The 23,352-nt window shown below is 44.6% G+C and overlaps 1 protein-coding gene across 1 annotated transcript in view; it reads right to left on the minus strand.

The window, feature by feature from the left end:
- Nucleotides 1-1,334: 1,334 nt before the first annotated feature.
- cacna2d1a (calcium channel, voltage-dependent, alpha 2/delta subunit 1a) overlaps nucleotides 1,335-23,352 on the minus strand; it is a 55,492-nt gene continuing 33,474 nt past the window's right edge. Inside the window, exons 15-38 of the mRNA XM_076158968.1 lie at nucleotides 23,250-23,339; nucleotides 22,475-22,537; nucleotides 21,663-21,746; nucleotides 21,157-21,231; nucleotides 20,355-20,426; nucleotides 20,176-20,247; nucleotides 20,022-20,083; nucleotides 19,294-19,370; nucleotides 15,879-15,939; nucleotides 15,668-15,774; nucleotides 13,863-13,947; nucleotides 13,581-13,643; nucleotides 13,238-13,353; nucleotides 13,078-13,149; nucleotides 12,660-12,727; nucleotides 12,528-12,566; nucleotides 12,353-12,424; nucleotides 10,859-11,011; nucleotides 9,783-9,835; nucleotides 8,631-8,686; nucleotides 7,605-7,731; nucleotides 6,844-6,956; nucleotides 6,164-6,246; nucleotides 1,335-4,320 (exon numbers count right to left, since the gene is read on the minus strand). Coding sequence (XP_076015083.1) covers nucleotides 4,198-4,320; nucleotides 6,164-6,246; nucleotides 6,844-6,956; nucleotides 7,605-7,731; nucleotides 8,631-8,686; nucleotides 9,783-9,835; nucleotides 10,859-11,011; nucleotides 12,353-12,424; nucleotides 12,528-12,566; nucleotides 12,660-12,727; nucleotides 13,078-13,149; nucleotides 13,238-13,353; nucleotides 13,581-13,643; nucleotides 13,863-13,947; nucleotides 15,668-15,774; nucleotides 15,879-15,939; nucleotides 19,294-19,370; nucleotides 20,022-20,083; nucleotides 20,176-20,247; nucleotides 20,355-20,426; nucleotides 21,157-21,231; nucleotides 21,663-21,746; nucleotides 22,475-22,537; nucleotides 23,250-23,339 — 1,986 coding nt within the window. The 3' untranslated portion in view covers nucleotides 1,335-4,197. The remainder of the gene's footprint in view (nucleotides 4,321-6,163; nucleotides 6,247-6,843; nucleotides 6,957-7,604; nucleotides 7,732-8,630; nucleotides 8,687-9,782; nucleotides 9,836-10,858; nucleotides 11,012-12,352; nucleotides 12,425-12,527; nucleotides 12,567-12,659; nucleotides 12,728-13,077; nucleotides 13,150-13,237; nucleotides 13,354-13,580; nucleotides 13,644-13,862; nucleotides 13,948-15,667; nucleotides 15,775-15,878; nucleotides 15,940-19,293; nucleotides 19,371-20,021; nucleotides 20,084-20,175; nucleotides 20,248-20,354; nucleotides 20,427-21,156; nucleotides 21,232-21,662; nucleotides 21,747-22,474; nucleotides 22,538-23,249; nucleotides 23,340-23,352) is intronic.

The following is a 23,352-nucleotide window of genomic DNA, read 5'->3' on the forward strand; positions in this document are numbered from 1 at the left end:
GAGACGACGACTACTGATGAGTCAAACATGGAAGATTGATTCCACTGGTAAGATGCAGCAAATACAAGCATACGTGTAAAATGACCTGAATACTTCCAATCACAAACTTCTATCATCATCATATCATATTTACTAAAGTGGGTGTTTTCTAATGGGACTTTGAGCCGGATATCAATCACTGACGGAGGGGGCTCGATAACAATCAAGAGCACAACAGGGGCGACCTCTTGGCGAGCACCAACTGGGTCATCGCACTGCCAGACGCAAAAACCAGAGGCCCTAGCAGGAAGTCCAACTCAGCGCAACTCGTCCATGACAGACAAGGAATAACACTTTTGGGAAGGGGGGCAGTTTGGAGAAAGTGTTTAGTCCAGGAAACACTGGAAAATACAAATTTCTTGCATGATGATTATAAATCCTGATTATAAATCTTATGTACAGTATTCATTGAAAAAACACAAGGTTAAGAAAAGCACGAGTCATTGGATTGTTTATCAAGTTGATTGTTTTAAAATTCTCTTATATTTCCTCCGATTGAAAGGTGACCTAGTCCGTCACTTCTTAATAAGCTACTAAATTTGCAAACGGCAGCGATCAATTTCTGTCACGCCGTCTGTAAAAGAAGTCATTTCATATTATTGGTCTCTGTATAGTCGTTCACCAGCTGTGCTACCAACAATAAAGACCATTTATTATTAGAATAAAATAAAGACAGTGTAATTGGGCTCATTTCAAATGTCCCCAAGCACCTCAAGGATTTGAGTTTGCTTGGTGGGTTTGCAGTATACCATGCCGCACTCACACTAGTATTTAATGTGTGTAATAAAGAGTAAAATGAGCCTGTAGTTTGTCTTTGGGGGGCAGTGAGGAATAGTGACTCTAAGAATCTGGATTTGAGCACAGCTGGTTTCAGGTTCGAGTGCAAAGCAGACTGCACTAACAAGAAAGTCACTTACCATTTGATCAACATGCAATAGGGAAAAGAGAAATTACAGTAAATTTATGACCAGAGACACATTATGGGTCAGTCCTAATGGACATGTCCAGCGGCCAAATTCAACGCAGTACAGAGATATGGCTTAGCCCTACTACGCCTCTCCTTGTTTCTTTTCCTGGACATTGTTGATGTTGGCTGGGTGTCAATTTCTGATGTTGGCTAGACACTGGGATCGCAGACTCGGGGTGCTTCCTTTTCATTCTCACACACATTTGGATGGGAACTGCGTGCTGGCAATGCAACAGATGTTACTAACGGTAATCTGATCCACTGTGGAAAAAACAAAACAAACATTTTGTGAGAAAAGCGGAAGGTCAAGTTAATGCCACACAACAGATATTAATCATAAACTTTTATTCTGAATATACCTTGTTTGCACATGAAGAAACACATTTACCTCCAGGGATTATAAACACGTTCTTTTTCTTTTTTGTTGAGAACATTGGTTTTGTACAAATCTTTACACTACCGATTTGGAGAATCGAGTTCCACTAAAGTGTAGCATATTAAAGCACAATTGAGGGAGATTGACAGAGAGGCCCACCAAGAGTCTGCCAAGACGCTGTCTGGCAAGACTTGACGGACACATCCATCACTGGACTGCCTTAAAAACCAAAGGCAGTGAAAGACTGACTGACAGGCTGGCCAATCATCTGCCAAACTGTGGCAGGGAACAGACACAACACACATTAAGCAGTCCTAAAGATTTCAGAAAGAAAAAGGCCAGCCCACACGATACACACAGAAAGCACCAACAGAATCAAAAAACACTTCATATCACATTGATAGTATACTATTCCTGAGGTGACAGCATCTGATTTTAGCACTTAAGAGTAGCACGGAACATCATATTCTTCCTCCAGTCCCATGTATATTTTCACTCGTTTCACATCTGCGCAATGCACCTCTGCACCCGAAGTGACTTAATGAGGGTAAAAAATCGAAAATGGTTCCAACCAAGACAGATTCATAGACCGTGCTGTCCGATCGGGTCGCCCCGGCGCTCAGATGAGGGTGGGGCCAAATGCTGTCTCCCCAAGATAAAGGCAGTAATAGCTGATCATATTGAATCATATCATGAACAAAGGTCTGACACCCCAGATTATGATGATTCCCAACAATACACACTGAAGCAGGAGCACACCAGATATGATTTTTCAAACTGCCAGCCACAAGCATGCAGCACAGGAAAAAACATTTTCATCAGACTTACATTTTCACCTTTTTACCTTTGCATAAATGCTGTTTTATAATGGGTTTCTCCACAAGAGAATAAGAGTCATATGGCACTTGATATTGTTGAGTGTTAGTAAATGAGGAGCTTAAATACCATTGTGTTAGTTTCACCATGTTGTTTCAGTTTGACAGAGATATTATTCAGTTAAAAGTGCACCTAAGACCACTTGGAGAGTAGCAGGCCAGTTTTGGCGCCAGCAGGTTTGACTACAAGACATTCCTTCATCTGAGTTAGGGTATATCATCGAAAATACTTAATTTAATCAACTCTCGAGAAGAACTACAGACCATGGTGGTCCGGTACAGCTTGATGACACGGTTTCAGTCTTCAATGTGGCTTTCAAAGTATGTGAACATCACGCGCGACAGTTCCATGATAGCTCCTGTTTTAATGAGGCATTACAAACAGTCAACATAGGAACTGGTCAAATGAGATTACACAATTAGTCATTATGCATCTCACTTTATCCAATTGTGCGTAATTCATGACTATTTTGAAAGGTGTGAGGTTGGCACTGAAATTGAGGAAAATCCCTCTTAAATGTGCAGATTTGGTCTAGTGAGATGACATTTTTTGTTTTGCCCCCGAAAGAACTTGATTGGCCGATTTGTGCGCTTCCTCAAATGACGTCACTGCGTTCAAATAAAAATCTTCTACGTTAACGTCTGAATGGTCTACAAATGGGCACACTCGCGTTGGGTGTTTCTCATATGTACGTGATGAAAAAGAAGGCACGGAAAATGAAAGTCACACACAGCACACACAATGAGACACACAGCAGTTGTAGAGAGACTCAACGATGGACCCCCGGGTCACAGTACACAGATTAATAAACGGCAAGGTGAAGAGATGGAGACCGTTCTTCACTCAGGGGAGCTATATTATGAATGTGAAAAAAGAAACAAGAATTAATGGTTAAAAGTCTGCTAAAGCAGAAAGTAGTCATTTGATTTCAAACAAAGTGGCCGCGTTGAGCATTAATACACCATTTTCCTCTTTTTGACCAAAATGTCAGACGCACATTTTTCAACAGTAAGTCGACATGGTGGCAGTAAAGCAAACAGTGCCAACGCCTACAAAGCTAAAGCATTCGGAGTCACACACAGTCCAACATGGCACGAGAGATTTCTTTCCTCACACAAACCAGAGACCAGCCAGACTTGTGCTGGTTGGTTTATGTGCGCTATGGCAACAACGTTTTTCGTCTGAGCAATTCAAAACCAAAAGAGACGAAATCCAGTCCCAACGGGGAAGAAGGGCCGACGGGTCAAAGCCCAGATCCTTCAAAGTCCAACGGCGGAAGCTGAAGGTTTTCCTACGCCAGGTGAAAGTGAGGATGATGCATTGCGCCAAATCCTCAGAGATGTCACAAAAATGCTCTGGGAAGCATCACCTTCAACACAACACACGTGAGACAGCGTTGTTATCAGCAACCTGAAACCGCAGGGCGATTGATGGAAGAATTTGGCTTCCCTGACAGCTATCATAGCCTAATTCAAAACCACAAAAACCAAAAATAGCAATCGACTGTAGATTGACTTTTAAAAATGAATGGCGCTGTTTTTGGGCAGTGTTGAGTAAAACTGATCAGCATAATCGGGAAACTGCAGCTTTCCCCCCCCCCTGACACCTTAAGGCAGTCACATCGAGCCAGAGAAAGTTCACAAGTGGCCATCAATATTCGCTTGGCGAGGACACATAGAGAGATGAAGGGTGGTCAAAGGTCAAGGTCTCGCTTATTATTCAAATCCTAAATCATCCAAAAAAGGCATTAACTTCCTTATTTGTACCCTCGCTGTAACCCCTGTAAATGAAGGCATCAAAAACAGAATCAGCAGGTTGAGGGATCACGACTTTTCTCTTCTCATCGGGTTTTCGTCGGTTAGATGGCAGCGTGACATGCTGGTTGTCAGGGCAGGGTTACGGCGGGAGGGTGAGAGTGCGTGACTGGTGGGTGCAAAGGTCATAAGGGAACGGTGTGGTGTCTGGAGTCACTCATAACCCAGAGCAGCACCAGCTGGACGGCCACCATGAGACACAGCGAGGGACTCAGGCTGGATGCCCCGCCACAGTCAGGGTCCTCCTCCTGGTGTAAATGGACCGAGCGGGGAGAAAAAGAAGTTAAGCTGTAAGATCGTTAAAATAAAAAACAAAACAATAAACACGTCTGAATTAGGAACTATGCAGGGTTTGCAAAGAGGTCAGACGTTACAAAAATGATTCAAACAGGATGCAAAAGCAGAAATTGAGTGCAGTCTGATCTTGGCTTAGCTTGCGGTGAGGCAAAATGCAAAGAAAAGGTTACTTTAATGTTTCCTTTTTTGTAGATAAATCTGAGAAACTTTAAAGAGACATGGAAACATCCCGATGCAAATGGGAAGTGAAGGGTCTGCATTAGCTCACGTCTGGCTGCATCAGTAAACAGATGTCAGTAGAGACAGACAGGAGAGTCGATGGGCACGGACGGACAATGATAGATGGACAGAGATACAAAGAACGAAGCACGAAGTTCAAAGACAGGTGAGGTGGGGGGGGGGGGGGAGAGAGGGGAGGAGACAGAAAGAGAAATAAAGGTATGTCCGGGAGAGGTGAAGACAGATGGTGATAGAACATCAGATAAAAAGAGAAAGGTAAAAAAAACAAGAGTGAAAAAACAGAGAGGGAGAGAGAGAGAGAGGGAGCGAGAGCATGACGGGAAGAAAACCAAAGATTATGCGTAAGATAGTGTTAATGAAAGAGTGAGAGGGGGCTGAGTGATAGAGGCAAAGGGAGAGAGAGGCAGATAGACTAAAAGAGAGAGAGGGAAGGAGAAAGACAGCAAGAGCAAGATGGAAAGAGGAAGGACAACTGAAGATTAAGTGGAAGATAGTGTTAGTTAGTTAGATAGTGAGGCAAAAAGAGAGAGAGAGAGACAACAGAGACAGAGAGACAGAAAGACAGAGAGCGTTATGGGACTGACCCGAGACAGCACATGAACAGTGGCAGCAGTATTATGAGCGGAGAGGGGGCCAGTGGCGAGCCTGCGCTCCGCCAGCACACGGCCTCATCCTAACCATCGCCACCCAATCACAGAGCAGCGGACAAAGAGAGAGAGAGACAGAGAGAAAAGAGAGAGAGAAGAGAGAGAGAATCATGCAGCAACCACACAGTGAGCAGAAGGTTAGAAACCAAACAGATGCACAAAAGGTAGAAAAAGAGATCATCGTGACACGAAGTAAAAGACAGATGCAATCACTTGTCAGAGAAAGTTGGCGTTAGTATGAGCGTGTGTGTGTGTGTGTGTGTCTGAGCAAGACAGTGCAAGCATGAGAGTACATTCAAGAGCCAAGCAACGCAAAAAGAGTACAGAGAGAAAAACAAACAGTGATCAAGCACAGAGATTTCACACGCAGAGGATTCTTGACAGTTCGCAAAAACGTTTGTTTATCTTTGTTATTCAGAGGGCAAACGACTAACTTTTGTTCGTCTTTTGCGTGGGAAATCTGTTCATGCGCGGCGTTCCGGGCATTCAAGCACGCAGCCATTTTTAAGCAGAGCGACGTTTATAAACGGACATGCACTGTGGAGGGATGATAGCGGATGGAAAACTGATTAAAAATGATTGACAGCATTAATTCACCTCTAATCTTCTTCTTGTAATAATATTTACTATGCCAACAAAACTAAGCAAAAAGAAAACAAATCCCATTCACGGGCACTTTGTGGTATTAAATACTGCATGTTTCTGATCTGCAGGTTAGCAGTAAGTGTAAGCAGCCCTACGTGATTCTCCAATGACTTTAGTGGCCTTGGGGCACCAATTCAAATTCTTAAAAGCTTTTTTAGATTTCACGCTGGGTTTCCTGCAAGCTTCTTCATGCCTTGTGAGGGCAATAAAGCAGCAGCGACCTCATCATTTCCCTTGATCAGCGTGGTGCAACCAGACTTACATGTTCGTTGTTATCAAAACAGACTGCAGGTCCTTTCCTGTAGCGTGGATTCTGAGCCAGCTCGCACGGGTTGGGACCATTGGCTGGATGACTGATGTCAGGAAAGTGACTTGGCTTTTTAGAGCATTTAACAATTTCAGATGCTACGCTGGAGCTCTGAGTGCCAAATTGGAAGGATCACAGAAAGTACAACTCCTCCAAGAGATGTCATCTGTAATCAGGCCCAACTCATGCAGATACAGCGATGGATCTGGAAGTAGAGGGTGAATTTGGAGCACATTTGTCTGTGAGGGACTTGCACAATCCCTCCCAACGTGGCTGTCACTTTGAAACATGGCGGTCTGATCCGTAATTGGCCGCAGCCCTGCCTGTGTGTTTGGGAGAACTTCATAGGTTGTTTGTAAGCTGCTCTGAGGGCGCATCCCACATGAGCATCTGCCATACAGTCGCGGTGAGAACCCTACTTTGGGCAAAATTTGTGTCGAGTGTGGCTTGTAGCAGAAACACTTGCTGGTTGCAATGCTGTTGGACTGAGAATTTGCAAGATGAGGTCATAATGAATATTTGCGAATTACAGATGATGGAGTAGGGGGGAAAAACAAGAACATTTTGTTTCCCTTCAAAGTTCAGCATATTACCATTACTGCATGTCAGCATCAACACATTGGGTCAAAGGATACATTGCTGTTCATCCTGTATCAGTGGCTTGGCGTCACAGGATAAGCAGGTGTGTTTTGCATCAGCGATGATAAAGACCAGGTTCGTCTCCGGCAACTTCTCGGCGTGGTAGATCCTGAGAGCAGAGACACACATACACGTTGTCACGTGGGCTCTTTTCCAGGAAAGATGGAAGGAGAGGAAAAGTGATGCTTAAAAGTGACGCAGGAAGTCAGAGACAATGAAAGAGCGACAGGAGTGAGATGCTAAGTTGTTTGTTGGGTTATATCTCTTACACTAACAGCTAAGCCAAGGAAGCAGCATTTATCCTCCATATGTGCCTAAACAAACCACCTTTTATGCTGGAACATGCTTTCCTAACTGTTTGCTTTCCTGCAGCGACGTGAACCTGCTGTGCCACCCCGCCGTCCTCTGACACCTTTACTCGATCCCACATGGTCACCGGTCCGCAAATGATTTTCTGTGCCTTTCTTTATGGTGCTCGTTAAAGAGAAACGTGTGTGCGACTAATGTGCAGGAACACTGCACGGCATGCGGGCAGACACTCCATTATCCGACGCGAGGGGACCTTAAAAACTGGTGCTCGCGCACGCACAGAACATGGCAGGACAGCGGCCCACGCCACTGACGACTTCACCTTCAGGGCATGTGAATTTTTATAGCCATTTCTGAACGCCACAGGGACTTCAGGTCTGTGTCACAGATCTAAACGCATCGCAGTGCTCTGGATGTGCGTTAGGTGTGTGTGTGTGGATATTTGTACCTGGAGCAGTTTTTACAGTCCACAGTGCCTCTGAAAGACGCATCCCTGTTCTCAAAGAAGTATTGAGTTTGCTCCGTGATGCAAACCTCTTTAAGCATGGCGTCCGATGCTTCATCGTCCATGTCGGCTGTGGAAACGCACAAAAGCACATTCACGTGTATTCAGGTGTATGCATATAAACTCTCACACACGCACGCACACACACACATACATACACACACACACACACAGTAAGATTGTGTGTGTGTAGTAAGATTTATAGTGCGGTAAACTACAGTTGGCTCAGAGCTTCTGTACCCCCATGTGTAAAAGCACACACTGGATTTCTCTTATGGAGGAGCTCTACAGTACTTATGGCGCACATACCATAAATCCCCTGCAAGGCACAAACAACATGAATAAACACAGGAAAAAGCTGATGAATGAACCAAAGAGCACACACGGCCGCTGATGTTCACTGAGCCAGTAAATCAGTATCCTCCTTATCATGTGACCTGGAAGACTCTTGGATCTGCTCGTAACCCACAGCCCTCTAAAAGCACATCTGCACACACACACACTCACGTGTGAAAAATGTTGCATACACAAAAAACACACACACTTATGTGTGAAAAATGTTGCATACACAAAAAACCTGCAGAAGACAAATGAGCTTTTAACTGTTCCTACAGCGAAAATGTTATTACTCAACTCACATTCTTGGCGCCTGGTGTGTTATGCTGCAGAGTTCCACTATAAAGAGCCAAAATGCTAGCCTTGTCAAAGCCGACAGAAACGAACATCTAATACCATTTTGCTTTCCATAATGAGGCCGTTTGGGTCTTCTGGAGGCGAGCCTGTGTATGCTCACTTCATTCTGCTGGCTATCATGATCTTATGCAAAAACCCCTCAAAGAATTGTCCTTTCCTCTGTGCTGCATGGATATGATGTCGCCACACAGGGAATTAACTGAGGCCCTTAAGACAACTTTTCGTCACTGAGATAACAGTCATACTTGTGATTACAACATTCCGATGTGGACTCACCTGCATCCAGGAAATTGGGGAATGTGATGCTGACCAGTAACTGTTGCAGTATCGACCTGGAAGCAGAAACAAACATCAAACGTTAACACGAATCCCTGTTGGATGTAATCTCAACGTTTAAAAACAAGTTCCATATGAGCGTGCAAAGCCTCTTACTTAATTCTAAATATGGCAATATCATCAAGGAATCAAAATCCAATTTTAGTGGACATAATGTAAAACAAGCATTTAACAACATCAAGCCAGCGGGAGAGCATAAATCAAGGTTGTGCGGAATGCTGTATTGGTTGAACAGATGCAATACATCTCTGTGGAGAGAGAAGCCTTGCCTGGCATCCATTAGGATCTAAGCTTGAAGACACCATAATGACGATGATGTTTTTACATATTTGTGGGACTAATCATTCGCTGTCTATATTTATTTCCCAATTACATACCAAAACTCTCCCATGGCGATTGAATTTCTTCTCAATGATGTAATAAGTAAAGCAAACTTTGCTTAACCAAACTTGTTATGCAAACACGCATCTGAACTTGATATTGAAATTGCGTCCAGGATAATTTTGTTCATGAGGCAAAATCTAATCCACTCCTAAAAATGCACATAATCCACTATTTGGTCATGTGACCAGTAGGTGACGGTAATGTGCCAGAAGCATAATTTGTTTGGGAAAATATCACTTGTTGTGTAACACTGATGGAACAAATGGTATAAAATGCGATTTCAATAAGAAGAATGCATTATTTCAAGCTTGCAGCATCACCTGCATTGTGTTTAACATTTTCACTCTTCCGTGTAAAATTAGCACAACTTGAATTATTTATTATTAAAATGATCATTAGTTTGGTTATAAAATTTGTAATTTGAATTACTCTTCCTTGACTTATCTGTCAATTGGTATAAAATATATCGATTGTGTCAGCACTATTTTTCAGCAGGAACCCAGGCTTTTTTCAAACTATGCCGGCTGTTATTGTTCACTTGTTTCCTACAATATGAGGGTGGATTTTGAGGATGTAATAATCCCTTCCGAAGATATAATAACTCTCTCTAAAAATGCACAAGATATGTAATCATTTCATAAAAGGTTTCCCTCATTTGATTGATGTCATTCACACATCCAAACTGTATTATAGTAAAAAGGTTCTCACCAGGCTGCAGCTGACACCCACCATCCCAAACTCAGAATATCTGCTATGGTGGGCTAGAAGGGACAAATGAAATGCAAATCAATAGCATAAACAAATTAGCAAACCAGCACACGCTGCCATCTGACCTTAATTTTGTGCCAGATCACTTAAAGCTGGTCAAACCGTTCTGAAAATCCTTCTGGCGTTTACTGTGGCAGCAGGTTGTTTGCCTTAGCCAGGCACAAAGACCAAACATTCCACCAGATCTCTTTTTTTATGTTCTTCACTCTTTTTGGATGAAATCAGAGCACAATCCTCCCCGACAGATACTGGCATAAATATGTAAACAAAGAGCCAGAGGGGAAAACAAAGTGGCACACGTTTTGAATAAAAAGGCCCCTGCATATTGCTTTGATTAGTCTTAGCATGCAAGGGCCTTGTTTTGGTCTGCGCCGCATCCTTTCTCTCTCTCTCCGGGTCGATGATGCCGCCTTGAGTCATCAGGGGAGTCTTAGCCGAGCACGTTGTCTTCATCCCTCATCTCGCCAGACTCAGAAGTGCTTTGAAAGAGGTATCGCCTGGAGGTCATCAACACGTGCAGCACACAGCAGGCAATTTGCATTATTTAGCTTGAAGTTGTGTGTTTTGTGAGTGATGAAAAACAGGGCCTCTTTTTACATCACTTGGAGAGTTCGCCAAGCGCGTTAGACCACCTAATCCTGTTACTGTTACTCCACCTCCCACTCTAACGCTTTCACCATACCCTCTGCTTCCCCTCTCATCTGCTCCAACCAGATTTATGGCTCCCTGGTGAGGAACACTGTGTGTGTGTGTGTGTGTGTGTGTGTGTGTGTGTGTGTGTGTGTGTGTGTGTGTGTGTGTGTGTGTGTGTGTGTGTGTGTGTGTGTGTGTGTGTGAGAGCAGGTACAAGCACAAATGTGTAGCTGCATGTGTACTTATATATATGTGAACGTGTCCCTTTTAGAGTGTGTGTACACGTCCACGCATTTGTTTGGCTATCAGAATGTGTCGACACGTACGTACGTCCGTGTGTGTGGTTGTGTGAGTGTGTATGGTCGCTGGCTTATGTAACACACCACGTAGACAGATCGCAGGCCTGCATCCTTCTTGCCATCTTTCTTGGGGTCACAGAGCGACTGGTAGTCGAAGGTCTTCTGGAAGGTGAACAGGGAGGAGTTGACCAGGTGCAGCATCAGGATGGGGTCAATCACGCCGAAAAAGCGCCCGATCTGCCAACGAGAAGAAGGGAATGAAAGGCGGAAACAAAGACAAAAGGAGAGAGAGAGAAGACCTTTACAACACTATTAAGAAGTAACTGTAACTGCATAAATAAACGGCTGTGTTTTAGTGTTTTAATGGGCTGTATAAGGAAAAAAAGGAGGATTTCCTCAATATTACTCATTTACAGAGCAGTTAAACACCTTCATTTTACACCAGTGAAGTCTGGCTTAAAAAAAGAAGCCCACGTGTACGCCAGTGGGGAAACATACAAGACGCACAGACGCACGTATACGCTCCATAAATCAGCCTCGGCAACATGATGGACTTCAGTATAATCTGATTAACACAGTTCACTGCGCAGCCATAAATTTCTGGTTCGAGGAAGTGGTTTGTCTCGGCATCTGAGAGGTGCGACACAGCCGCGTGCGTGTAAGCATTTCAGCGCTTTTTGTTTGCGTAGCCATGAGGGAGCGTGTGAGTGCCAGGCACACACACACACACGCCTCTGCATCCTGGAAGTCCAGGGAAAACGCAAGCGCTCCCTCCTTCCATCCACTTGGAGGTCACCGCTAACTGCCCGTCCTCCACGTATCAACGCATCTCCCTTTGTTCTGACAGCCAAAGGAAAGATAAATCTTCCCATCTATAACGCAAATGGAGCCCCTCTCTCCTCTCCTCTCCTCCCCCCTGGTGCAATAACACAAATAATGAATTAACAGAGAGCAAGGGAGGAGCGACACAAAGAAGGAGAGAAAGCGAGAGAGAAAGAGTGAGACTTTGCTGGTGTAGGTAACATGATTGAGGGCACGCTGGCTTCTCCAAACACAGCCTCAGGTCCTCGGGTTTTTAGTGCCGCTGCCAAACTTCAGAGGGGGGCTGATTTATCCGGCGCACACTCAGCCCTGATTAGGAAAGAGCCCAGGCCGCATGAAAAAACATTTGCTCAGACGACGGCAGGGGCCCACTGGTAGCTTTTAGCATGTAGGGGAGAATAATGTGCGCGTACTGTGTCGTCTCAGAGTTTGAGGAGAAAACTGATGGAGTCTGGTTTGTGAGGCTTGGTTTGGTGGGCTGCAGTTTTAAGGGGCTAATTTGGTTCGATTTGGGACGTGGAGAAGTTACAGACACAAATGTTTTGTTTTGACAAATGGTAACTGGAATAACACAGAGGACAAACTCGCCAAGAAGAAGATCAGGTCATCAACCTCTCCTTTAGTCAAACTAATCACAACTTCACAATCTCATCACATCCACGACTCAACTGCTCTTGAGCTTTCTTGTATTAATGATTTGTATAAAAGTATCTAAGCTGATATTGAAATAACATCACATTTGCTGTACGAGCCTACCTGATCAATATATTCATCCCGATTGGACATCACCAGGAAGCCCCCGTCATCCAGAATGACACAGTCCACATACTGGGAGACATACAGAGACACCGGGTCAAACTCACCTCAATCATTCAGTATTGATTAATGGATTTAAAGCAATAAATATAATTGATCATCATTGATCTCTCACCACGTCGTTCCGCTGACAGCCACAGATCTCATCGTTGCACTGCAAAAACAGAGCAGACACCTGAAAAGTTACTTACGTGTACGTGCATGTGTGTACGTGTGTGCGCATCCGTGTGTCTTGCCATCTACTCACGTTGGTCCTCTGCGTGGTGTTGATGAAGCTCGCCATCCACGTGCTGATGTCCAGCTTCACGCCGACCACTGTGATCAAACAGAAAAAAGCACCAGATGCCGTCGATCACGCTGGACCTCCGCCTCAACTTTACTCTCTGAACTCGGGTAAACTTGGCGAGGGATCACAGGGAAAACTGGCCAACATGATGTGTGGTTTGTGTGTATGTGTGTGTGTGTTTGTGTGTGTATGTCAGGGGGAGTGGTAGAAACGGACAAATGAGGAGCACCATGTGTAAATAAGGGCCTCCCTGTGTGAGTGTGTGTGTCAGAGCGAAATGAAGAAATAGAGGCTTGATTAGGGTGTAGGTGTGTGTATATGAGCTGCAAGTGTAAATTCAAGCTGCTCTCTCTTTCTGTGTGTGTGTTTGTGTCTTTACCAGCTGGTTTCAGTACGATATCGTCAACGACGAGGTTCACCACTCTGCTCACCAGGATCGAGTCATCACTCACTGCGAGGAGAAAGGGAAGCTATATAAGTATATACAGCATGCACACACACATGCATGTACACAAACACACACACTGGAGTATACTTACCATTCTCTTTTGCGAGGTAGGGCGTTGGCGTGAAGATGTACACATCATTGTCCAAACTTCGCTTGTAGAAACTGGATTCATACGTCTCTGCTTCTTCTTTCCAATTCTGTCCAGCGCTGTTACACACACACACACACACACACACACACACACACACACACACAGTACTGTTTTTAGCTCTTTAATTGGCTTCTAGGTTGCTTTGACCTTTAATATGAGAGTAACATGTGCAATGCATTACATTATTCTTTATCAAACAATCTTAAACACATTAGCAGCTCCTTCCCATGCTTCTAAATCAACTGCCCCCCACCCCGCCCCCACCCATCAGCTTGACATGTACCTTTTGGGAAAGACCCTCGTGATCCCTCCGTCAGTGGCAACAAATCTGGCCAAGACACCGGGCCTGACAGGCAGAGAAGATAAAGCTAAAAAACATACAGTTACAGAAATGTGGAATGTGCTTTCATGCATGCGCAACACAAGTCGCTCTGAAATACTCGAGCCATCTGCGTTCAATTTCTCCCCTCGGACGTTCATTATCAAATACAGAGTAACATGTAATTGGGGCCACATTTCGTTTTCGTTTCGCTGCGTCACACACAGGTTTTGTCTCTTCACTCACTGCAGCTCGTTCTGCTTCCAGATCTTGATCAGGTCGGAAGTGATTCCAGCATCCAAAAGCAAGCGGTTCACCAGCTCCACATTACCTGAAACACAAAGGCAACATAGGCCACTTCATTTACAGGCGATTGACACTCAAAATGATCTGTCTGTGCCAGGAGGAAAGCAGGAAAACTAAGCGAGGAGAGGTGTGTTGTTTGCTGTAGATTTAAACTTTTTTTGGGGGGGGGGAAACCATAGACAACCATTCAGCCTGCTTGTGCCATTTCACAGCCTTCAAACCAAGGTGGCAGGTTTTCTCTGAATGCTTAAAAGCAACGGCAGAATGCAAGAATCACATGAAAAGGTAGAGTAATGTAGATGCAAAATTAAAAGATTGAAAGATAAATAAATAAATGAATTGCAATATTCCAAACAGTAAATTCACATTTTCTTCTTTGTTTCATTACAGTCATGAGAAATGACTACCAGTAACAATCAACGTCCTCAAACATCCGTGCAGCTGGTGATGGATAGCTGCTACAGGTGTAAAAAAAAACACCACAAGCCGTTAAAAGACGCCCGTCGCTTTGAACTCCATGACAAACCCGCTTTGGTCCATTAACGTAGAGGACTCGTTGATACGCCTCCCACCTCCACCTCTTCCTCTAACCTTTATAGTGCACATCAGAGAAAGCAGCTGGTTGAACACCCCTACCCACCCCCTGCGCCTCCATCCCTCCCGTCCAGTGGTTTCAATTACGGCTCCTTTATTGAAGGCAGCCCAGGAATTCTTAATATACTTCAACTTCTTTGCCACTGCAGTGGCTTAACCAGCGAAGTGGTGTAACATCGCATGGGCTGTACGCTCCGTGTCTCACTCCCCTCTCCCTGTGGACTCCCTGTGGACTCTATTAAAATCGCAGCTAATAACGGTGAAACCAATATTTCAATTGGGTGAAAGGGTTTTATAGCGGCGATGAAGTTGAGACGTCTGAAGTGGCTTCCCAGACTGCAAACATCAAGCCAAACTTTTGGACGTAAACATGGCAAAGGAGCGCTTTAATAAATACTCTGGGAGTGTTGTTTTACTTAAAGCGAGTGATGCATATCGATGAGTGAAAGCGAGAGAGGGGCAGGGATGTTAATGCGTTGGTCAGATGTTGGGGAGGTCCACTGGCCCCTGATTTGTGTTTTATTGCTCCGCTCTCGCGCTCGGCTTGACGTGTCCTGCTCTTTCTCACAAACACACAGTAATTGGATGAGGTCGAGCGGCTATAGGTGGGGTGTGGAAGGTATATTACTGGCCGAAGCTGTGTGTGTGTGTGTGTGTGTTTGTGTGTGTGTGTGTGTGTGTGTGTGTCACATCTAAGCCGACGCGCTTCACACATGTGCGCTCAGGCGTGTGATGGTCGGACTTTTGGAGTTAGCATCAAATGGGTAACACGAACGCGGGGGCTCCACATTACAAAGCTTTTGCCTGGTCATGTGTGCCGAGCCACCGAGCCAGACCTGGAAAGGGAAGACCGCTGGGAATACGTTTCCCTTGGCCCTCGTCCATTAAATGTTCAACTCCACGCCCAAATGCCGAGCCAGATGGCCGAGGTTCATTTACGTTGACGTCTAGCATTAGCGGCTCTTTGAGATGCAAATAGGGAGTCTGAGAGCAAGGTCTACGGGGTACAAATCCAACCCAAAAGCTTGGATTCTTCAAGGAAAAACACAAATACCGTATGTCGTACATGCTAGTGCTACAAAATCATAAGGTGGAAAACAAGGAACTCCAGGGAGGTTTTCGCCAGTTTTCCTTCATTTTTTGGTACTCACACATCGGGTTGTTTGGAGTCTTGGTGTCAATGTAATCGTTGAACTCCATAAGGAACTCAGTGTTGTTTTTGTTCTTGTCGGGCGTCTTTAAGTCTTTGCAGTACTCCCTGTGGGAACAGGAACAACTTTGCAATGAACCAACTACAAAAACAAAAAGCTGTGTTTGTACTTTGTCAAAGCAAAAAACATTTAACATTTAATATCCTCTTACCTTGGTGCAATGAACGTGTAGCCGTACTCGTCAAACTTATCAGCCATCAGGCTTTCGGAAACTGGTGAAACATGCAAAGTATTATGTGTTTTCTTCCCGTTACAAGTGAGTATGACACAAATATCGAGCTGAAATAATCACTGGATGCAGACGAGATGGTGCGACATCAGGCAGAATGCAACGTTTGGTGAATATTTAACAAAGCAGTGATGGGAGTTCATAATTAAAAAGACCAAAGGGTGTTAGAAGTACCCATTCTACCCAGTCTCTGTTTATTTCTGTGCAACTTAGACCACAAATGAGGTTATGGGTGATGGGTAAAATAGAACAATAGAAAAGAATATTGACAAAAAATCTGCATTCACAAAAGGTGTGGACAGACAACAGGAAGCCAATAATCAACGAGAACCTAGACATCAGGTAGACGCCAGCAGGGAGCATTGGCGTGGAACAGACATTTGCCAAGCATGCTGGGTAAAAGATCAAACAACAAGAGGAGAGAGAGATGAAAGGTAAAAAGGAAAAGTACTTGCCATCTTTCCCTGGAGTGGAAACACAAAAGTCCCAGCAGAGAGAGAGTGAGCGAACGACAAAATCGTCCCCGGGGGGGTAAAGACGAGAGGAGAAGAGAGGGGAGAGGGGGTAGAAAAAAGGACAGGGTGAAAACCACAGGGGTCAAAGGTAACACAATATTTCATTCACAGAACGAGTCCTGAATAGAAATATTGCACAGCTCCAGACAAAAAAGGGTTTTTGGAACGTTGGATGTGAGTGGAGACGCAAAGAGAGGCCAAGACGTCTTCCTATTAGCATTCTTTTGGTGATAAACCTCCCGACTGGCCGCTACACTGTGATGCATTAGCACTACAATGCACTGTGACATTAACCACGTAACCTTTTTGGATCCCGCTGACATTAACCAAAGCACATCGTGTCGACAGTTGATTGTGCTGTTCTCATGACGACGAGGGGGCTACATCTTGTCCTCTTTGGTGGTCACGATTGGAAAATAATTGCATCCATGTGCTTTGCCTTTGATATGTGGTCGCTGCTCACTAATCCCACCACGTATCTCCTGCAGTGATGGATAGCAGGGATATCTGAGGAGTGACGGCCGCATATATTTTCCCTATTGATCGTGACGTTGCCTCCCGTTTCGTGGATACTGTGCAAATCAGCATGAAATAAGTGAGACACGACGCATCCAAGATACAGAACAGATTTCAACAAGAATCAGTGTCAAACTTGCAAAACTGCCCCAAACAAGAAACCTGCGTTACAATTTGTCAGGAATTCACAAGTAGATTTGGGAATTGAGGCAGGATACGTGGCGTGTTCGTATTTGCTTGATTTTAAGTGAAACTGACGTTCATCTTTGTAAAATTACACACAGCACACACACATGGGTGAGAGAAGAAGACCAGAATGATTAGAGAAGGAGCTCAGTGGATCCTGTCTTCCATTAGTGTTACTTTAATTATAATCATTTCTATAAAATGAGTCAAAACAGGGATGAAAACATTTTTAAAAACCTCATATTCTGGGTGCACACTCACAGTTCACCTTAAAAAATTTCAAGCATCCTGCGCTCGTGGATTAGTGCCAAAACCACATCTGAGTGCCATTGGAACAGGTGGGGGTTAAATACTTACAAGCGTGCACACACACACGCTTCTGTCTGACTCAGCCAGCTGTGTGGGCGCCGCGTTGCATGCGAAGCTCCGACATCAGACGGCATCATTAGTAATGATCAAGAAGTTGCTAAACGAACAACGCAACCGTGAAAACAAAACCTTGGAACAGATTTGCCTGCTGGCGTTCTGGCAGTGCTGGGACAAGAACACTGGTGATGAACAGGAGAAGGAATATTTACCGAAAATTGCTGCGGAGGGTCAAACACACCAGGAGAGCAGGAGAATCGGAGGAGGAGCAGGAGGAGCAGGAAGAGGCGGAGGAGAGGAAAGAGGGAGAAGCCAACAGGGTTACACAATATTTTATTCAAATAGTATTGAATAATAATATTGCATGACAAAGTACAAGGCATGTAAAGGTTAATTAAGCATTCAGTGGCATGTGCAGTTTGGGGTCATTTTGGCGATTTAACATGTTCATACAGACCAAGGCGTTATATTAAAAAGGACCACAGGGGCGGATTTAAACCATTAACTACAGATAAGGCATCATTTACATTACTGCTGAAGTTTCCCCTAAACACACTGCTTTTAGGTTGATCCTCTAACCCGCTATACATTCATTCCGCTAACCAGCACAGAGATGAACATTTTGCCCCCGAGAGAGGTCGTTCATCACGGCCAGCGTCTCGTCGTCGGCCTCTTTGTTTCAGTAAAGATCATCGTATGGCCATGCAATTGTGAGCAGCGGATGAGTTATAGCCGAAATCTCCCCTGTTGATGCGTTCAAGGACATGCCGTCATTCAAAGACTTCAGCTGCAAAACCATGCACAAAATGACCACGTTTACATTACCCGTCTGAAAAGCATCTATGTTTGCTTGCTCTTTATCCTACAGACATTTTGTGACAAAAAGTCTGATAAATGCAGCGCTTCAGAAAGGCCGACCTCCAAATCTTAGGCACCTTAAATGTGGTCTTAAACACACTACTTAAGAGATTTGTCCTGCAGCTGCATGCAACTACAGGCAATTTCAAAATCTGCTCCCAATCTCCCCCCTCCCCGCTGAAATGAAAGGTGATTTAGCCTTAAAATGTATCCGAAAAAGGTCAGAAAACGTCAAATGTGTGTGATTTGACTTTTATGGACATATAATACTCTAGTAAGCAGACAAAGCAGGATCGACTCATCTAAATGCTCCGTCACACGCGCGATAAAAGCTCCCTTTGAGTAACACTATGAGTCAACGACAGCTTTTACAAGTGGGAAAAGACGGGGCTCAGAAGAGACTCGAGACGACAACGCCACACATATGGAACCTCTGATCCACTATATATAGTGTCTCCACATACACACACACATGCACATGTACAGCGCGAGGTACTGGAAGTGATGAGCGCTGCATGTGTGTGTGTGAAAGGGGACACTGGAGCCGTCCAGAGCCCCCCGCTCGTCCCGCTGTCTGGGGACAAACGGCTTTGAAGAGGACCACAACTGAAGTGACACGAGAGACGAGGACGTGTAGGGCGGGATATGAATGTGTGTGGGTGTGTGTGTGTGTGGAGAGTGCTATGAGTGATGGATAGGAAACATAAGCTGAAGCGTGAGCGCGTCTCGGCCTTACATGGAGCGCAATAACGCCATCGGATAACATTAGCGGCCCATTTTCCATTCAGAAGCATTAATCTGCCGTGTGTGTGTGTAAATACGAGGGAAATGTTAGCCAGTGGAAAAATGTTGAAAGGCCCCGACCAGATTCTAACTGATTTAAGGAAGACACTTACATTTCGCCTGGGTGATTGTGTCGCCAAGTGCGGCCCGGATATAATGCAGACTGTACTCTGGGAGGACCAGGGCCAGGCTGACACACACACACACACACACACACACACACACACACACACACACACACACACACACACACACACACACACACACACACACACACACACACACACACACACACACACACACACACACACACACACACACACACACACACACACAGATAGATCAAAAGGTTATCGTAGGGGACTGAAGCTTGAATGTGACACAGTAAAACAAAAGCATTTCCTTCTTAAAAAATGAGATCAAAGGCACAAACCTATCATGACTGCATTGCCTCGCCATCTTCATAATAACATATTATTACATTTTTAGGGGCTTTATCCTTTCTCTTTAAAAGCAGAAAATATAAACTAAAATAGAAATGCAATTTTTATCTTCACTGTATTCTAAAACTGCACGAGTCCAACAATACATCACAGTAAACACTGTGGGAGCTCTGCTAAGTGTTTTTCACGAGCAGCTTTCATTGAAAAGTACACATAAGTTGAGAAAGGCGCTCCCCGGTGTCTTTATCTCCATTGCTGAAATTGCTCCTGCAGTTTATCCTGGTCCGCGCGGTGCATTCCAGACAGATTTTCCCCATTTTTCTCCCCAATCCAGTTCAGTGTGAAACATCTGGAGTTCTTCTTCCATTCCTTGACTAAGTAACCCTAAAATGTCTTACCTGTAGTCCGTTCCTATGACCGGCGTGAAGCTGTACGTCCTCAAACCGTGGTCGATGTAGCGCTTTGGAGGGCGGGAAAAGAACAGCGTATTGGTCAGTTTATGAACTCCAATTCCGAGGATCTAGTGCCGTCACCTTTACAACATTAAATTACCTCATCCTGGGATTTCACCAGCGTGTTTATTGTGAAATTCCCTTTGAGTCCATCGATCATTTTTCTCCTTATCTGTGCGACCACATGGAAAAACAAAAATAGCTTAATGAGAGACTCATGAGGTCTACTGACTCTTATGTGAGTTCGGGGAAAAGTATTAATGTAGTTTTTCGCCGGACCTCCACTTTGATCTCGTTCTCCAGCTCGGCATCGAGGAAGTCCAGCGTTACAGGTTCGTGAAACCTGACAGTCTGTGGAGAGGAGAAAGCAATTAATCAGCATGTGATATTAAAATTGTAATTTACGGCGTTTTTTATAGCAGAGGACCAGTCGCAATCACTTTAGTTCTGGAGCGCTCGCATAGTCTGGCCACATGCTGCAAACATGAATACTGCACATATCTCCATCTAAATTATGCAACAATACACTCTTAACTCTCACCCTTGTGTGTTGCAGTGATCAGTGACTAACGTGTGGAGTTACGATGAGTAAAAGGTCAATGAGGAACATATTGCCACGTGGGCGTTTGTGTAAACCTCCTCACGAACCAAAACAAATGTTAAAGCCAAATTAAATAAGTGTAGCTCGTCGCAGCAGGCTGGGCCAGCCTGGCAGAGACACAGCGGCACGCCAGACTGCTATTGCTCAAAGGCACGCCGACCAGGGAGCGACCGAATCCCTAAGACCATCTTTGATGATTTGCAGGCCAAAGTGGAAACTGGATCTTTTTACTGAAAAGAGATGTTCTTTTTTGGGAAGCATAGTGCTTTGTTGTGCTCCATACTCTAACAGTTTGCCCATCCAGTTTTAACATTTTGGTTCCTTAATAAGGCTTTGACTGATAGTAATGGGAAGTTAATTCCAGGTTTCTAGTGACCAGAACCAGCGGCTCCAGCTGAAATCAATTTTGAATTTCAATGAGATTACTAAATGACCGGCGCATCTGCTTTCTCTGTGCTATGAGCTAATGACTTGGCGTACCAGTGGCTGGAGATTGGGGTGCAGCAACACGTAGCCGTTGGGGTCCATGGCGAAGTAGTAGCCATTTGGTCCAAACTACAGGAGGAACCAAAGAGAGGAGATTGAAAACACAGATACACAGATTTTCATATTCATGAATACATTGTTTTCTACATTTTTCAGTTCATTTACTTTAAAAGTGAAACAGCAATATGTAATATTATCCCTTAAAGTAAATGTCAATGCAGTTTGCATTCGTTTCAAAGTAGCTTAGACAACAGTGTGTATGTAATTAAATGTGTATATGTGGTGGTAAGACAAATATAATGTGCTACCCAAGAGCGGTGACACTTGCATAGCGGATCTGGACCTGGCCGGAACCTAAATGTATTTTTATCTAAGCTGAGGGGAAACGTTTCACCACAGCCTGACCCGAGCATCACTCAGAAACACATCACTGTCAACAGCTCTCTGATTTTGGTACTTCCTGTCCCCCCCCAGTGTCCAGCATGTGTGCGGGCACTTACAGTAAACCGAGGCGTCAGTCTCTTGATGTCCTCCAGGGAGACGTCGATGGCCATCACACCTAAGATGAGCTGGTTTTGAGATTTCTGAGGGAGAAAAAACAAGGAGTCAAATACTACAAAGTGAATCACTTTGAGGTTCCTCTCTCACTCATGAGTCCTGTTGTTGTTTCTGGGTGAGTCACGTCCCTCTGTGATTGTGAATGACCTCAAGGAAATGGGGTGCAATCCAAAATCTGGACAGTCTCACGGCCTTTACATTTGGCCATGACTCACTAACGAGGCTTTTCCAGCATTGCTTTCAGTCACGGCAGAGGTAGACCCGTGCGTCCTTCGAGGTAGACATGTAAAGGATCCCTCTGCTCATCTTGAAGCACTTAGCTACTGGATTATTCGTTTCTCTGATCTGCAGGTTTGATCTTCTCGATTTTGTTTCACAACTAGATTCCCTTCCTGTGGACGTTCCACGTGGGAGAGCTCTGAGGGACCACAGCATCAACAAAGGGCATAATGATGAGCCACAAGAAAGTATGAAGAGGATAAAAGTAAAGGATGAGATGATAATTGAGTGTATTCATAATGTATGTTTGTTTTTTTGTCTGGTAAACATTACGCTGTGTGAGAGCTTAAGTCTCTGGTTTGTGAGTGGGGTCAGCGTGTCGGACATAGATTCAGTTAGTATGCAAAGAGAGCAGCATGGAAATGTGTGTGCGAGGGATGTATAAGAGCTGTGCATTTATAATAGAATCTGTATTAACTGTATCTGCAAAGGTGAAATGTGTGGTGTCAGGTTCTGAAAGCAGCAGTCAGCCTACCTTTGAGCCAGTGTTGGTTTTGTTGAAGACCGGTAACGTCCCAGTGATCACCAGGCCGAGTTCCTGGCAGATGAAACACACAAAATCATACAAACAGTGTTTACAATGGCAACTAAATCATGTCACAACCAGCGCTCGCTATCAAATCTTTCAGCTCATCCTGAAGTATCGTTTGTTTTTGCACAGTTCTGTTGACTAATGGCCTGACATGCGCCAAACATCTGTAAAACAGATCTGCCATTGGTGTCATCTGGTGCAAGTGCTGCTGTACGAGCCGATGGAATAACAACTAACACAGACTAAAAATAAGCATTGGCACCAGTAATTGGTGGCTGATGTGTGTCTGGTGCTGAAAAAAGAGGTCGGAGGTCACAACACATGACAGCCTCTTATCAGTGGTAGGATGACAAACGTCCAAACAACTCTCAGTTTACCAGACTGCTTCCTTATCTGCATGGTCGCCTACGCTGACAAGGGTATAAGCGGCAAAAAAACTGATGTATGGGCACATTTTGGCCCTAAACATGTATTTGTTGAGCAAGACTTCACTTCATTACTAGAAGACAGCTGAGAAATACTTCTGCAGAAATGTTAACTATACTCGTCTGTTACGAGTATAGGGTAGGCTGTAGCTCAGTGGTTAGAGCTTCCGCTTGGGAACCGGAGGGTTGCTGGTTCGAGCCCCTGCCGAGGTGCCCCTGAGCACGGCACTGAACCCTCAATTGCTCACCCCTCTGCGAAGGGTGGTAATGTGTGTGTGTGTGTGTGTGTGTACCAGTGCATCCAAGTAGACATTGGTCCACTGAACCTGCTTGGCCCTCCTGTCAGCTTTGACCATGGGCCGGCCCAAAACGTCCAGATACTCCTGCAGAACGGGA

Source organism: Genypterus blacodes, unplaced genomic scaffold, assembly GCF_046128005.1.
Source record: "Genypterus blacodes isolate CSIRO-AG114 ecotype Tasmania unplaced genomic scaffold, CSIRO-AGI_Gbla_v1 ptg000090l_1, whole genome shotgun sequence".
NCBI lineage: Eukaryota > Metazoa > Chordata > Actinopteri > Ophidiiformes > Ophidiidae > Genypterus > Genypterus blacodes.